At 45.1% G+C, this 13,108-nt stretch overlaps 1 protein-coding gene across 1 annotated transcript; it reads right to left on the bottom strand.

Moving 5' to 3' along the window:
- Positions 1-7,726: 7,726 nt before the first annotated feature.
- On the bottom strand, positions 7,727-12,478 carry LITAFD (LITAF domain containing; the record flags this gene model as incomplete). The annotated part of the gene is made up of 4 exons (XM_083373112.1): positions 7,727-7,835; positions 9,205-9,364; positions 12,063-12,137; positions 12,235-12,478. The coding sequence occupies 4 exons, from the start codon at positions 12,476-12,478 to the stop codon at positions 7,727-7,729; spliced, it is 588 nt and encodes a 195-aa protein (XP_083229238.1).
- Positions 12,479-13,108: the final 630 nt, after the last annotated feature.

Genomic DNA, 13,108 nt, shown 5'->3' with positions numbered 1-13,108 from the left:
AAAAAAACCTTAGTGGAGTTTGTGACGTGGGAAATTTTAAGGAAAATGAATCATTGAAAAATTGCAAAAGAAATTTAGTGTTAAAATTAGGCCAGGAATATTCTTGGTGAGGGATGGGCATTCTGAAACTGCTGGACTACAGTTCCCATTAGCCTTATCCCATTGGCCCTGTGAGGTGGAGGGAAGGGAATTATCAAAGCTCAGATTGTAATATGGCCTTAGAAGGACAGTCGCTTTATCATTAAAAAAAAATCAGGGGTCAGCATCATTTTAGAGCACTGATTCTCAGCCTTACCAACTTTAAGAGGTGTGGACTAACTCCCAGAATGCTGGCCGGGGAATTCTGGGAGTTGAAGTCCACACCTCAAAGTTGCCAAGACTGAGAAACACTGTTCTAGAGTGACAATTTTTCTTTAAAGGCATAACCTGCTCACAAAAGCTTACACTTTCTAATAAAATTTACTAGTGTTAAAAAGATATTACCAGGCTCTGGTTTTTTGCCACCATGGACCAAACCGGCTCTCCCCTGCAATTATTGATCATTTTTGCTGATCACCCTGAGATTTCTCTCCTTCCAGTGCCTTGAATCCTGCAATCTGAATTGTCTCTCTGAAAAAAAAAGGATTAACCCTGCTTTGTAGTGACAAGAATCTTACTACCATTTAGGCAATTTGCAACTGTTTCAGCATCTCGTAATATTTTTCCTGATTTTGCCATCCCAAAATATTCTAATGGAACACTGAAGTGATGCAGAAAGTGTGCTGTTTTCATTTTGAACAATCTTCTTTAATCGGATGCTTTAATTTTTCCAAAAGCAAATTTGAAGGAAATACTTTACTTTGGCAAGTCATACTTTTTAAGAGTTGGTAGGTTTTTTCAACACTGAATTAAGATACTCAAATTCCAAATTTTGGGATTAAAATTTAAAGCTATGTTTACATTTTTAAATCGGATCAATCTTCATAGCACAAGGAGGCTAAAACCAGATGGGCCAATCTCATTCACGGATATCCTCTTTCACCCATTCAACATAAAGCTTACAACCTACTATAAAGTTTCTCCGAGTTGTCCAACAATTATGAAAGAAAATGATTTGGTTGATTTATTTGGATAAATATGAAGTTATACCCCTGCCATGATGTTAAATTTAAAATTTTGTGTTAAATTTAAAAAGTGGAAGCGGCACACTCCATCCCATAATTGGGTAGACCAGGTTTCCCTGATAGACTGACTGGTCTCAGCAGAAAACAGCCCTGCCATGAATTCAGAGGAATTGCAGGTCTTCTGCAAGACCTCTTTATCCTTCAGAATTGCCTCTCACTTCATCCCATGGAAGGCAACCTTCCTTTGTAATATTTGTGACATTGGCTTCTCAATCTGGAGATCTGTGGGTCTTACAAGGCTTTATAAAAAGGGCTTGTTTCGTCCTCTTCACACAGTGACAAAGGCATCCCCCCACCCCCATATTCCTTCCAAGTCTATCCTGGTTCTCCACTTGAATCAAGACTGACTTTTTTTCCCCCTTGGCTCCATCAGAAATGTTTTATTCTTTGGATGTCTACTAAGCTTTTTTTTTTTAGTTGGGGTGTTGCACACGTCACCATTTTATTGGGGGAAGTGTGTTGGCCTGCCATCTACGTTCCACCTTCAGTGTTTCTAAAAGCGCCCAGGCCAGGGCTTTGCTATGTGCTGGCCCAACTGACATGCCACCTTCCAGTAGAGAGTTGGAAGGAACCTTGGAGGTCTTCCAGTCCAACCTCCTACTCGAGCAGGAGACTTTACACCATTCTGGACAAATGGTTGTCTAACCTCTTTTGGAAAACCTAAGGAGCACCCACATCTTCTGGAGGCAAGTTGCTCCGCCAATTCTCACTATCAGGAAATTTCTCCTTAATTCTAGGTTGGATATTTAATGATTTTTCCACCCGTTACTTCTTGTTCCGCCCCCAGGTGTTTTGGGGAAAAGGTTGACCTCATCTCTGTGGCAGCCCCTCAAGTACTGGAAGACAGTTATCATGGCCCCTCCCCCAATCCTTCTCTTTAGAGATACCGTATTCCCACAACATTCATTGTACGGTTTAGTTTCCAGATCGCTTGTCGTCGTTGGTCTTCTCTGCATGCTTTATCTAGAGCAGGGGTCTTCAAACTCCCAGAATTCTGGGAGTTGCAAGTCCACAAGCCATAAAAGGGCCAAGTTTGAAGACCCCTGATCTAGAGTCTCAGCATCCTTTTTGTATTGTGAGCAGAACTGGACACTACTCCAAGTGTATTCTCACACTACTGCAACATAAAGAGGCACACGTCACATGATCTTGAAACTATCCTTCATTGATAAAGCCCAGGATTGCGTTGGCTTTTTGTCTACACTCGCTTCTTGCCAGCCTGCCTTCAGGGCAGAGTTTCTCAACCTTGGAAACTGTAAGACGGGTGGACTTCAACTCCCAGATTTTTTAAAAACATCTCCATTTGGCACGAGAAGTTATATTCCACAATTTTTGAACGGAGGTGGTAGCGATAGGCTGGTAGTCTTTGGTTTACAACAGTAATTGGGACCGCGATTCCATCGCTAAGCAGCACAGTCATAAAGTGTGACATCACATGACCGTGCCAACCTATACTGGCCATTGCCACAGTTCCAGTTGCTGTTATTAGGTGAATCCGATGAGTTTGCAGTTCCTCTCCATCCGTAATCGCCATTTGCAACCTCCCGTTTGCTTCCCCATTGTAATGGTATGTGAGAATGACCTTGGGGTAGGGAGGGAAATGGGGAAGAGATGCTGCCTAAGAGCAGTCAGGAAAAGGGCAACATAGCCCACAGCTCCATAATGGGGGGAGAAAGCAGCTCAGAAGGGACCCTCCCTAACTTCTCAGGCTATAAATGAGATGGGAAATTTTTACTTTCAGACTTGCAAGTTTCTGTTAATGTAGTCTTACAGTAAACCAGAACTAATTTATGTAGTCGTGTTTCCTGTCTGGTCTACCTGGGAATTCTGGCACCTGTTGACTGCTTGTAGGAAATCAGCAGAGAACATCACAGATCAGAGTCATGATTGCAGGGCACTGTGGCATTGTAATTGCAAGCACCCAAACTGCAATCCCATGACTGGGGTGCTGCAGTAGTGACAACTACCAGGACCCATCATAAGTTCCCCCTCATTCATCACCATTATGACTTAATGTCCACTGAATGAATGGACATTAAGTGAGGACTACCTGTATTATATTTTGAACCCCTAGCTGTAGAAGATCAGGCTTAAACCAAAGGTAGGGTGAAACGTGTCATTGGTTTGGAATTTTTATGCACTTCCACAAGAGACCTGCCCTCATAAATTCTCTTGACTCTTATCTAGAGCCATTTAGCTTTGACCATTAGTTGACCAGATTCTTGGGTATAGGTAGCAATAAGAAACTGCTGTGCTTTGAACTGAATGAATGCTCCTGGTTATTTGCACCTGACACAATAGCAATAGAGGTTAGACTTTATACCGCCCCTTTACAGCACTCTGGTAGTTTACAACAGGGGTCTCCAACCTGTGAGCCATGGCCCACTAGTGGGCTGTGAGGGGTTTGCAACTGGGCCATGGAATCAGGTGGCAAGCGTGCACCCACGCACATGGTCCTCACGTGAGCAGCAGGCAGCCAATGGAGCTGTGCACGCACACATGGTTGCTGGTCACTTGCGTGAACCATCCCCTCTCCCCACCCACCCCGCTGGTCCACAAAGCCTGTAATGGGAAATTGTTTGCATATTGTCCCCCAAAATCTGACTCCTCATTTTACCGACCTTGGAAGGATGGAAGTCTGAATCAACCTTGAAATCCGTCAGTCTCAAATTCCAGGCTGTGGGCCGAGTTTGCCTGCAATACTGCACTTCAACCACTCTGCCACCAGAACTCCAATTAATTTAATCACCGCACCAAGCAGCCCAATTATGGAGGTTCTATTTGAATGTTCCACTTTTATTAAGTTGTAGCCTTCTGAATCTGTTCCTCCATTGTACCTTTTGGAGGCACGGCTGATCTACCTTTTATTTTAAAAGCTACTAAAAAAATCCCTTCTTAGCTGATCATCGAGTTCTTCCCCTTTCTTTCTCAGCCTCCTCTCAATCTCTCACACTGCAGACATGTCAAACACAAGGCCCGGGGGCCGGATCAGGCCCGCGAAGTGGTTTCATGTGGCCCGTGAAGCCATCCTGGAAACAGTGAGGGAACGGCCCCCACTGCCTTGGCCTTGGCCCAGAGACCCTCCTCCTGCCAGAGACCCTCAGATCTGTCCCACTCCTGCCCAGGCCCCCATAGGCACCCTTGATGCGAACGATGTAGAGCTGGCCACACCCACCCAGCAGGCCATATGCACTCTAGCCACACCCACCCAGCAGGCCACGCCCACCCTGGCCATGCCCCCTGAGAGCAACCGCAATGCTGATGCGGCCCTCAGTGAAATTGAGTTTGACACCCCTGTCTCACAGGGATCAAGTGAGAACCACAACTAGTTCTCATAAGAGGGTGGGGTTCCCACCAAACCATCCTGTTAAACTCTAGATCAGCATTTCTCAATCTTGACAACTTTAAGATGTATGAACTTCAGCTTCCAGAATTTTTCAGCCAACAGCCCAAAACCAGGCACTAAGATCCATAGAAACAAAGGGCTACCGTACTAGACAGGACTTGAAGGCCCGATGGTGCAAGGAGGCACCAAAGAGAATCCAACCCAGAATGGTAAGACTGTAGGATGCAGGCAAAATCAGCATACTCTGAGTGGCACAACAAAGTAGTTGCCACTGCGTACAGGCATATCTGCACAGTGTATGGGCTAAACCCTCCCAGGTTCAGATGGGAGAGTTCACAGAAGTTCATGACAAATAATAGACCTGAGATCTTGTGGACTGTCGCGGAACAATTAACAGTCCGACCAGAGGAGGATGGACCGTGGTTCATTTGCATGGTCAATATGAACATGCAGTGACATGGACCTACTATCCAGATATTTAGGCAGGTACTGGCTAATCAACCAGACACCGTGATGATAGACTAGGGCCAGAAGACAGCAGTGATGAATAAGATGTAGCAGTGCCGAGTGACAGCAGCACCAGGAAGAAGGAAAAAGAGAAGTGGGAGAAGGACCAAGGCCTGAAGGAGGAACAAGAGAAGATGTGGAAAGTAAAGGCCAAAGGCTCCCCAGGGGTGGTCGGAGCACCCAAGAGTTGTGATTCCAAAGCTAGGAAAGTGACTCCAACAGATCCCAGGAACAACATCAGTGCTCTCTGTCCAGAAGAGTGCAGTGCTAGGAGCCGTTAAAGTAGAACCCCCAAATCCCCAGGCTTCTGGTAGAGAACCCAAGATTGAGGAAGGCACAGACCACCCATAAGGTGAGATGGGATTTTACACCCCATACTTGGCATGCCCTTTAAAATGATTTATTCAATTTATATGGCCCCCATCTCTGTACACGTGGTTGAATCAGTCAAATTTGGGAGGGGCAGGAAAATCTATCTGAACACTTTTTTTCAAATGCTCCTTGCTAGTGTACTAAAATGTCAATTTACAGCAAGATTTGGCCTATCTTCAGCTCAGGCTCAGTGGTGAGTTGCTAAACTCCAAACTTTAAAACCAGCCAGAGGACTTTGAAATGTAAACTCTGAATTACATGGCCATTGACTCAGCATTTCCATCTCTCTTGCCTAACCTTCCCATACAATAACATTTGTAATCATTCTTTCAATCTGGACTTTGAGCTTTGACTCACTTGTTTTGATTAATGGGATTGCACATCCTTCCAAGTTTAGCTCTGAAAAAGATGCCTCAAACCGGATTGGCTTATAAGTGGCTGATGGCTCACTGTGTCCTGCTTAGCAAAATCATCTGAGATGTAATCAGTAAATTGTGGTTCAATTCAACTAAACAAAATTAACCAAATGGAAATCATTAAAAATATCTGTTGTGCAGTATTTAAAAACAACTTTTGGGGAAATCAAAACAACAAATGTTGGTTACCCCACATATACGTACCAGTTCAAGTGGTGATACATTTAAGCTCCTGATTTTACTTAGGTGGAGAAAAGGTCCAGGCCAGGACTCTCTTGGAGGCCATGGTAGCATGAGGGGCCATCCAGTGAGAGTGACGGCAGAGACGTTGACTTGCTATCAATTCTATGGTGCATTTGAAGACTGAGATCCTTAAATACATATGAGATCTCACCTGGTTGAGAACCAAGCCTGGCATGGTCATGTCTTCTTAAAAATCTGGCTCAGAGAACCATTTCTCTCTCTCTCTCTTTGTCGCTAGAGTAGAGTTTCTCAGTCTTGGCAACTTTAAGATGTATGAACTTTCACTTCCAGAGTTCCCCAGCCAACTTTGAGTTGTGTAGACTTTGACTTCCATAGCCAATTTTAGAATGTGTGGATTTTGACTCCCAGAATTCCCAACCAATTTTATGGACTGCAACTCCCTGAATTCCCCAGCCAATTTTAACATATATGGAGTTTGACTCCCAGAATTTCCCAACCAATTTTAAGTTTGTGGACTTTGACTCCCAGAATTCCCCAGCCAATTTTAAGATATATGGGCTTCAACTCCCAGAATTCCCTAGCCAACCTTAAGATATGTGGACTTTGACTCCCAGAACTCCCCAGCTAGCATTTGGCTGGGGAATTCAGAAGTCCACACATCTTAAGCTGCTGAAGTTGAGAAATAGTGCCCCAAACGACCACCAGCTACTGATGGTATACTCCTTCCTCCTTTGCTCTTCTTCTCCCTCCCCTCTTCAGCTGCCAGTGTCCTCCATCTTCCTCACCAAAGAAAATACAACATTAGGGAACAACACAGGAACCATTTCTTTAACCAGTACAACAAAATAGAGCATCATCCAAGGAAAGTTTCCTGCTCTCCCATCTAATGAGACAGTTTTGTCATTACCCTGTCCACTTAAAGAATCAAAATCTTAACATTTAATCCCCTAAAATAAGAGCTGAAACAAACAGCTTTTCAAAATTCTGTATCAAATATAGGGGCAGGCAGAATAGCCTACATAGAGACGGTCCAGAAAGTCAAGATGTCAGCCACCACCAAGCCCTGCCCTCTTTTTAAATGCATATTAAAATGGGTGGGGCTCAGATGACATGGCCTTGGACTCCATCTCCACTGTTTGGGGGACCCTGCCAGCCCAGAAATGGAGAGATTTCTCTGAAGTTTCCTTTATCCAAGCAAATGAAAGTTGGTCAGGGAAAAGAATGAAGGATTTCTCAGTCCAGCATGAGGTAAAAGTGGCCTCTCACAGACCATCAGCCCAGGAAAGGGAAGCAAATGCTTAAATGTTGTAGGTAGAGCAGGAGGTTGAGATGTTTGGTAGGACATAAATGGCGTATTGCTGACATGGTCCTCAGAGGAGAACCGTGGTGACTGAAGCATGCAAATAGATTTAAGCAACCTTGAGAAGGAAGCGTACCAAAGGATTCACAAAAGAAAAACCAAAACAGTTAATTTGCAAACTGTAAATACCAGGAAAGTAAAACAGAAAATCCTAGAGCAGATCCTTGACCGGCTGCAAGCCACTTCTCTGCTTAGGAGACTGAAGCCAACATTGACTGGAGCTCAGCCAGTTTCACGGCAGACCAGGGAACCCATCGTGCACAGTGCAATCCAGTTCCAGACATAAGAACAGTCCAGGATGGAACGTGTGAATCCACCCAAGTTGGGAGATGGATGGGTGGGCTGTTCTTCTAAGCTGCTAGATCCTTTTGTACCGGTAGATGTGATATCGGCAACAGGGGCAGTAATGGTCGACGTCCTTACAGCATTTGGACAGGAAGGGGAAGAGACAGCAGCCCAGGCAGCAGCTGAGAGCCAGATAGGAAAATAAAAAGACAGACCATGACTTGAAAAGGGTTTTCTTATGGCTTGCTGTTGTTGTTATTATTAGGCCAAGAATCTCAAAGGTCCTTTTTCAAAAGGGAACTGAACTGTTACACCAAGAAATCCATTTCAAAATTGCATATACCAACCATCAGCCATTCCAGCTCAGGCAATTCCTAATGACCCAGCAGTATGAAAATGGATCAGTCCCCAAAGATGCCACATTAGAAATACAGAATTATTGCCTGTCAATCAACCCCAGCAATTCTAAACCAGGGCTCTCCAAAATTGGCAACTTTAAGACTTGTGTACATCAACTCCCAGAATTCCTCAACCAGCCATCCTGGTTGTGGAATTCTGGGAGTTAAAATCCTCAAGTCTTAAAGTTGCCAAGTTTGGAGGCCCCTGCTCTAGACCTGAGACAGCGTACTACACCCTGGTGCTTTCCGGACCTCCAGTGGTCCCTCAGATTCCAAGCTTCCAGTCTTTGACTGCAGTCCTAGACCTGGTTGGAGAAGGCACTCTGAGATTTTACTGTAAATATGTCCTTCTTGAAGAACCCCACCCACGTCATCAGCTTTATCCTATAGATGTGTTTCTCCCCATGGCTGGCTGGGGAATTCTGGCAGTTGATGACCACTTATCTTAATGTTGCCAAGCTTGAGAAACACTGCTATAGATGGCAAGCTTCTTAGAGCAGGAGTCTTCATAAGGTTGCACAAAAGCAAAAAGAGTGTTTTCTCCACACCAGCCAACTCCCAGAATTCCCTAGCCAACTTTAAGACTTATGAACTGAGTGGCTGAGGTTGAGAAACACTGGGCCAAAAAGCATCTCCAGGATCCAGTGGTTTCTGTAACAGGGCCAAAGCAGCTCCGCCTCCTTAAATACCTGTATGCAAATATCACTGTGCAGCTTCCAAAGGGGTGGAGCTTGCATCAAAATGGCTTTTATGTGCGCTTCTGTGAAAGCCTCTGGGCTTACCTGCAATGAGGCCCCACAAACCCATAAAAAGCCCAAAGAAAGTCTCAAGTGCCCCACCTGTGGTATCCCTAAGCTCCTCCCAAATGAACTTTAAAATAACTCTCAGCTACCAAAATGTCCCCATCTCTGGGGTGAGGCATCTGTTTCATCCCTGAAAACTCTTAGGGCTGGAGGGGGATTTAACAAAAAAAATCAAGGGGGCAGCCATCAGGACAGATGTGAAAAAGAGTGGGACTGAGTGCACAGGTGTGCACGTCATCTTGAGTTTTTTTGACCCTTCAGCCCCTCCCCTCCAACTAAAGGGGGCTACTCTGACCTAATGAACTCTATGGACATGTAGGAAGATAAAGTCACAGAGCATGGACACTCACCCTATCAAACACAGGCAGGTCGAGAGGGCATAGGTTAGGCATCCCACACGGAAGACCACCTCAGTGGTGATAATCTGTCGGCAACAGGGGCAGATGGTGGATGCAGGTTTACTGGAGAAGATTCCGGCCACCACAACAGGTGGGGATGAGTCCATGCAGACTATGGGACAGAGAGGGGACAAACATCAAGATGCATTCTTACATCCAGAGCTTTTCAGAGTAGGCAGGAATCTTTTCTGGACAGCCACTTCTCTGGAATGGTATAAGGCAGGCTGAGGAATTCTGGGAGTTGAAGTCCACAAATCTTAAAGTTGCCAAGGTTGAGGACCCCTGGAATAAGATCTCCTGCTTCAGCAGGGGGTTGGCCTAGAACAGAAGTCACCTACCTTTTCATGATGGTGGGAAAGGGAGCAGCTGGGAAATTTGTTTGCGCATACGCGCATGAATGCAGCCACAAGCGAACGGGGCCATACACACCTGCACAGGGCTAGGAGTGCAGTTTGTGCAGGTGCTAGCCACAGCTGCAGCTAGCACCCACATGCATGTGCAAACAGGATGCATAAACTGCACTGCGCTAGTGACCCCATTTGCACACGTGCACAGGCACTAGCTGCTGCCACTATCAACTGTGCACATGTGCAAATGGGCTGCATAAACCCCGTGCACGCTAGCAGCCCCACTTGTACAGGTGCTAGCCGCCACTGTTAGCCCCATGCACATGCACAAACGGGTCCACGGACGTTAGCGCAAGTGGGGGTGTGCATGCGCGCACTGGCCAGCCTGGCTTGCGGCCCGGTGGCCAGTAGGCCACAGCCCAGTAGTGGGATGCAGCCCATAGGTTGGGGGCCCCTGGACTAGAAGACCTGCAAGGTCCTTTCCAACTCCGCTACTTGCTTTTTCAGATTGGGAAGGGTGGGGAACTGGTGAAATGTTCAAACATTGGAAGAAAATGTCATGAAAACAACAGTAGACCTTCCCTCCAGCTCACAAATTGAGACAGCTCAGCAAACCCCAGGAGGAATTGAAAACAAGCGAAAAGCTTTGAAAGGGTCTCCTGATAATGAGGTTGAAAGCTTCTTTTTTGCTAGGAAAGGTGGCTTTGTGAGAAGACACCTGGGAATAAGCTTTTTCTCCATCCCTTTCCCCAACTTTTATCTTAGCTGGGCATTTTAAACCATCTCTGTCCTCGTGACTGGACTAGGATGGCCTTGGGTCCCTGTCCACCTCTCAAGCGGTTCCACATAGACACTGTGCTGTATCTGCCCTTAAATACTTTCATAGAAGTCTTTTGATTAAAAAGAGCAAGTGTGATGCACCACTTCTATTTACACAAATGCTTCTGGGCCTCCCAGAGACTCCACCAGCACTCTTAAAACAGAAACACCTTGAAGGAGTTCCATCCAGGAGTTCCTCGGAACACCAATCAAGGGAGCAACTTAGTCTCATACGTGTCCTTCTAATTAAATGGGTGCCCTGTCATTTGCCCCACTCGTATCGCTAACATTTGCAGAGACTCTTCCTGGTCCATAGTCAGCATTCCAGTCCTCCCCACGTGCTTAGATACTTGAGGAGAACCTTCTTAAGAACCTTAAGTGGGAAATTCAGGGAAACATGGATGTTGTTCTCCTCAGGTATCAGTCTAGTGTGAGATCTTAGGTGTCCAGAATAAGCCATGATTGCATCATAAACATAAATGGGAATACTAGCAACCCACTTTATCTATCTGCAAATGGCCATAAATGAGACATTTTGTATTTCCAACATTCTGGACTATCTATTTGTTTCTGTCTCCGTCTCTGTCTCTATCTCTATCTCTCCATCTCTATCTATCTATCTATCTATCTATCTATCTATCTATCTATCTATCTATCTATCTATCATTATATCTCTATCATCTATCTATCTTTATCTCTCCATATCTGTCTGTCTGTCTCTCTCTCTCTCTTTCTGCATATCTCTATCTATCTATCTATCTATCTATCTATCTATCTATCTATCTATCTATCTATAATTAAATCTCTATCAACTATCTATCTATCTCTATCTCTCCATATCTGTCTGTCTGTCTGTCTACCGTATCTAATCTATCCCACTCAGCATTCTGTTGACTACCTTGTGCAAAGTCTAGCAGAGACCTTTGCCCTTGCTGTTTGGGAACAGACCTAGCAAAGAATGCTACTTGGACATATAAGGCATCTTATTCTTCCCCAAGATTGCAGGTAGTCCTTACTTTATAACTACAACTGACCAGAAATTCTGTTGCTAAGCAAGGAAACTGTTAATAATAATAATAATAATTTTATTTGTATAACGCCCTTCTCCCGAAGGACTCAGGGTGGTGAACAGGGCAAAGATATCAAAATACAAAACTACAAGTGTGTCAGATGTGATTTTGCAACCTTAGTTTGCCATGGTTGTTAAGCAAATGACTGCAGTTCTTAAGTGAATCATGTGGTTGCTAAGTGAGTCCGGCTCTCCCCATTGACTTTGCTTGTTGAAGTTACTGAGAAGGTTGCAAAGGGGGATCACATGACCTGGGATCCTGCAACCTCTGTTAAATACATGTTGGTTGCCAAGTGCCCAAACCTAGATCACATGAACATGGGGATGCTGCAGCGGTCATAAGCATGAGGAGTGGTCATATGCCACTGTTTTCAGTGCCAATGTAAGTTTGAATGGTCACTAAATGAATGGTTGTAAGTCCAGGACTAACTGTATATCAGTGTTTCCCAACCAAGGGAACTTTAAACTGGCTGGGGAATTCTGGGAGTTGAAGTCCACGCATCTTAACATTCCTAAGTTTGGGAAACACTGCTGTATATGAATCAGTCTTCCGCATATAAGTTTCTGGTCTGTACCTGGTCCTAATGCGTCACAAGGCACTTCTTCACAGCTGTACGGAGGTGGGGATGGAACCTCATAGCAGCAAGCACCTGCACCGAGAGGAGAGGAGGAAGAGAAGTGTTGCAGAGGGTTCGGATCAAGCCCCAAACCCAACCCTCTTTCTCCTTTGATGTACCTGGCACCTACCTGAGACGCAATAAGTATCCGAAGCGTCAGGTGCGTACGGATCTGTTGCATATTGTTTATAGCTTTGTGATTCTGAGCCGTAGGATTGTGGGGCATACAATTGTGGATTGTAGGGCTGTGATGTGTAGGCCTCCGGGGTGTATGAAGCAGAGTATCCTGGAGCATAAGATTCCTGGGGCATAGCCAGCGACACCATGGGAACGGAGACTTGCTCCTTCTGCTGGGACATCTTTATTCCAGACATCTGAGGGAGATGGGCGGTTCAAAAATATGGTGGATTGGGGGGGGGGGAGAACAGATAAACAAACAAACAAATATTTTCCTCCAAAAGAGAAAAAGCAAGTCAGAGGGCAAATGTCTTGATTTTCACCTGTTAGCCATCTCAGGTGTTGGAAACAATACAAACCACAGGGTTAAGGTTGCATTTTAACTCTCTTGTTCTCACACAGTTTCATCAGAGGTATCTCTAGCTAATTACTGAACAAGCCAAAGCACTTAAATCTTGGCCTGAATGTAGCTTACTCCAAACCAAGCTTCAAAGATCAATCCAACTGGCTGATGTAGGAGGAGCCTTGCTTGCTGGGCAAGGCCTCATGAAGTCTTTGCCTTGCTAAACAGAGTTCCTACCACTTTATAAATCCTTAGTAAGACCACACCTAGAATACTGCATCCAGTTTTGGTCAAAACATTACAAAAAGATGTTGAGACTTTGGGAAAAGTGCAGAGAAGAGCAACTAAGACGATAAGGGGGTTGGGGGCTAAGACATATGAAGAACGGTTTCAGGAACTGGATATATCTACTCTAGAGAAAAGAAGGATTTAGGGGGTGACATAATAGCAGTATTCCAGTGTTTGAGGGGCTGCCACAAAGAAG

Source organism: Vipera ursinii (assembly GCF_947247035.1).
Source record: "Vipera ursinii genome assembly, chromosome: 13".
In the NCBI taxonomy this organism is placed as follows: domain Eukaryota; kingdom Metazoa; phylum Chordata; class Lepidosauria; order Squamata; family Viperidae; genus Vipera; species Vipera ursinii.
Note: the sequence above shows the minus strand (reverse complement) of the source record. Positions and strands in the feature narration are given on the sequence as shown.